A 2,638-nucleotide genomic window follows, 5' to 3' on the forward strand; every position below is an offset into this window, starting at 1 on the left:
TTTTGTACTAGTAAACTTTATTCTTGAAATATTATACTACGTTGAGAAACAAAAAAAAAAAGAATTATCAATGTTGAAAAACCATAAAATAAAAGACACGAAACAAAAATAAAAAATAAAAAGACAAGGTTTTTAGAATTAAACGATATCAAAATTATTTCAAGGAGAAAATGTGGTTATTGTACGTTTGAAGGGAAAAAATCTACGTTTTCTTAAAATATTCTTTTATATATTTATTTTTTTGTGAAATAAAAAAAAACATTGTTTTAAATGCAAATGTTTTTGAAGATTATTATTTATCACATTAAATATAAACGTCATGTTCAACTCTTGAAATATTATACTACGTTGAGAAACAAAAAAAAAAAGAATTATCAATGTTGAAAAACCATAAAATAAAAGACACGAAACAAAAATAAAAAATAAAAAGACAAGGTTTTTAGAATTAAACGATATCAAAATTATTCCAAGGAGAAAATGTGGTTATTGTACGTTTGAAGGGAAAAAATCTACGTTTTCTTAAAATATTCTTTTATATATTTATTTTTTTGTGAAATAAAAAAAAACATTGTTTTAAATGCAAATGTTTTTGAAGATTATTATTTATCACATTAAATATAAACGTCATGTTCAACTATTTTAAGATTTAAATATAAAAATATAAGATGAAATTAATGCTATTAATAAATATTAAATTTTGTATGAAATATATTGTAATTTTTACCAAATTTAGAGAATAGTTTTCTAAAATTAGTTGACTTAACTATGATTATGATATTTGTTAATATAATATAATCTTGACCTTTAAAATTTATTAAATTTTGTATGGAATATATTGTAATTTTTACCAAATTTAGAGAATAGTTTTCTAAAATTAGTTGACTTAACTATGGTTATGATAGTTGTTAATAAAGTATAATCTTGACCTTTAAACTTTAAATAGGACACGTGTCGCTTATCTAGGGATGCACTTGACGAAATGGAGGGAAAGGGTAATGGAGGGGAGCCAGATCCCTCTTGATCATCCTATACTTCTTCTAATTTTATGTTTTTATATAATTGATTGATGATAGCATAAGGATGAGCCAACTTGTTTTTTTAATAATAGTAATAATAATTACTATTATTATAATAATTATTATTATTATAAATTATTATAATAATAATTATTGTTTTATAAAACATACTACTATTATTATTGTTATTATATTGTTTTGTATTTGCCAAACTTGTCTATATAAACTCTAGGATTTTCTTATCCATGCACCAAGCAAATATCAATAGCAAAAGCATATGAGTTGTACCTCTCTTGAAGACATGAAATGTCACGACCAAAAAATGACGTGATGGCACTCGTCTTAATCCACCAAGACAAATCAGCCTAAAACTCAACCATTACAATAAAATGCGAAATTTTTTTATAATAAACTCAAATATACCCCCAAAATCTGGTTGTCACGTGTACAAGCCTCTAAAGTATTACAATTAAATCAAAAGAAAAATACAAGTCTCATATGACATTGTTTCTAGAGTAGAACAAGATCATAAACAGGAGTAAGAAGGATCGCTGAGAAGACAAACAACTACCTCACAAATCTCCCAGAAGCCTTGGAAAAGAAGAGAATGACAAGTACCACAAAAATCCAGGCTCGTAACCTACAAAATTTGTAGAAGCAAGGAGTGACTACCAAACCACACGGTACTCAACAAGTAAACCTCTAAACACGAGCTAAGGGGATAGAATACAAGTACTCCTTACACCCCAACCGAACCTTCACAACTACAATCTGTATAAAACCAGCCCAACCTAACAATTCACAATTTACAAGCACATATCTCAACAACAACATTCTAACAAATCATATATTCTCAACAACAAGCTCAATATTTATCAATTTACCACCTCCACAACTACAACCTGCTTAGTACCAGCCCAACATAACAGTTCACAGTTTACAAAGCACATAGCTCAACACAACACTCTAACAATGTCATATCCTCAACAACATCAATAGTTTCAATTCATATCCTCAACAACAGCACTCTAACAATTGCATATCTTCAACAATAAGCCCAATATTCATCAGTCACAAGTTTCATAGAAAGGCACTCACAAGATTAGCAACACACAAGATCAAGCTCACCAATAATAAAGAAGTGCAATGCAATGAAATGCAATGTCAAGTATAGTGATGCATGTCTGACCTAATGATACACACCCGTTGTTTCTCAGTCCGGGACCCATGGGAGACATATATGTCCATGCATCCATCGCGGCGAGCGATACGACCCTCGATAATAGTAACCATTGCAGCGCGCGATACGTCCCTTGAAATATAGTATCCGTCACGGCATGCGACACGTCCCTCAAAATATAGTATCCATCGCGGCGCGCGACACGTCCCTCGAAATATAGTATCCATCGCGGCGCGCGACACGTCCCTCGAAATATAGTATCCATCGCGGCGCGCGACACGTCCCTCGAAATATAGTATCCATCGCGGCGCGCGACACGTCCCTCGAAATATAGTATCCATCGCGGCGCGCGACACGTCCCTCGAAATATAGTATCCATCGCGGCGCGCGACACGTCCCTCGAAATATAGTATCCATCGCGGCGCGCGACACGTCCCTCGAA

At 32.3% G+C, this 2,638-nt stretch overlaps 1 protein-coding gene across 1 annotated transcript in view; it reads left to right on the top strand.

Annotated features, from left to right (window-relative positions):
- The first annotated feature begins 1,249 nt into the window (after positions 1–1,249).
- Positions 1,250–2,638, top strand: part of LOC102599025 (organ-specific protein S2-like) — an 18,754-nt gene continuing 17,365 nt past the window's right edge. The window contains exon 1 of the mRNA XM_015307448.1: positions 1,250–1,317. Coding sequence (XP_015162934.1) covers positions 1,294–1,317 — 24 coding nt within the window. The 5' untranslated portion in view covers positions 1,250–1,293. The remainder of the gene's footprint in view (positions 1,318–2,638) is intronic.

This window comes from Solanum tuberosum, unplaced genomic scaffold (genome assembly GCF_000226075.1).
Source record: "Solanum tuberosum cultivar DM 1-3 516 R44 unplaced genomic scaffold, SolTub_3.0 scf00058, whole genome shotgun sequence".
NCBI classification, from domain to species: domain Eukaryota; kingdom Viridiplantae; phylum Streptophyta; class Magnoliopsida; order Solanales; family Solanaceae; genus Solanum; species Solanum tuberosum.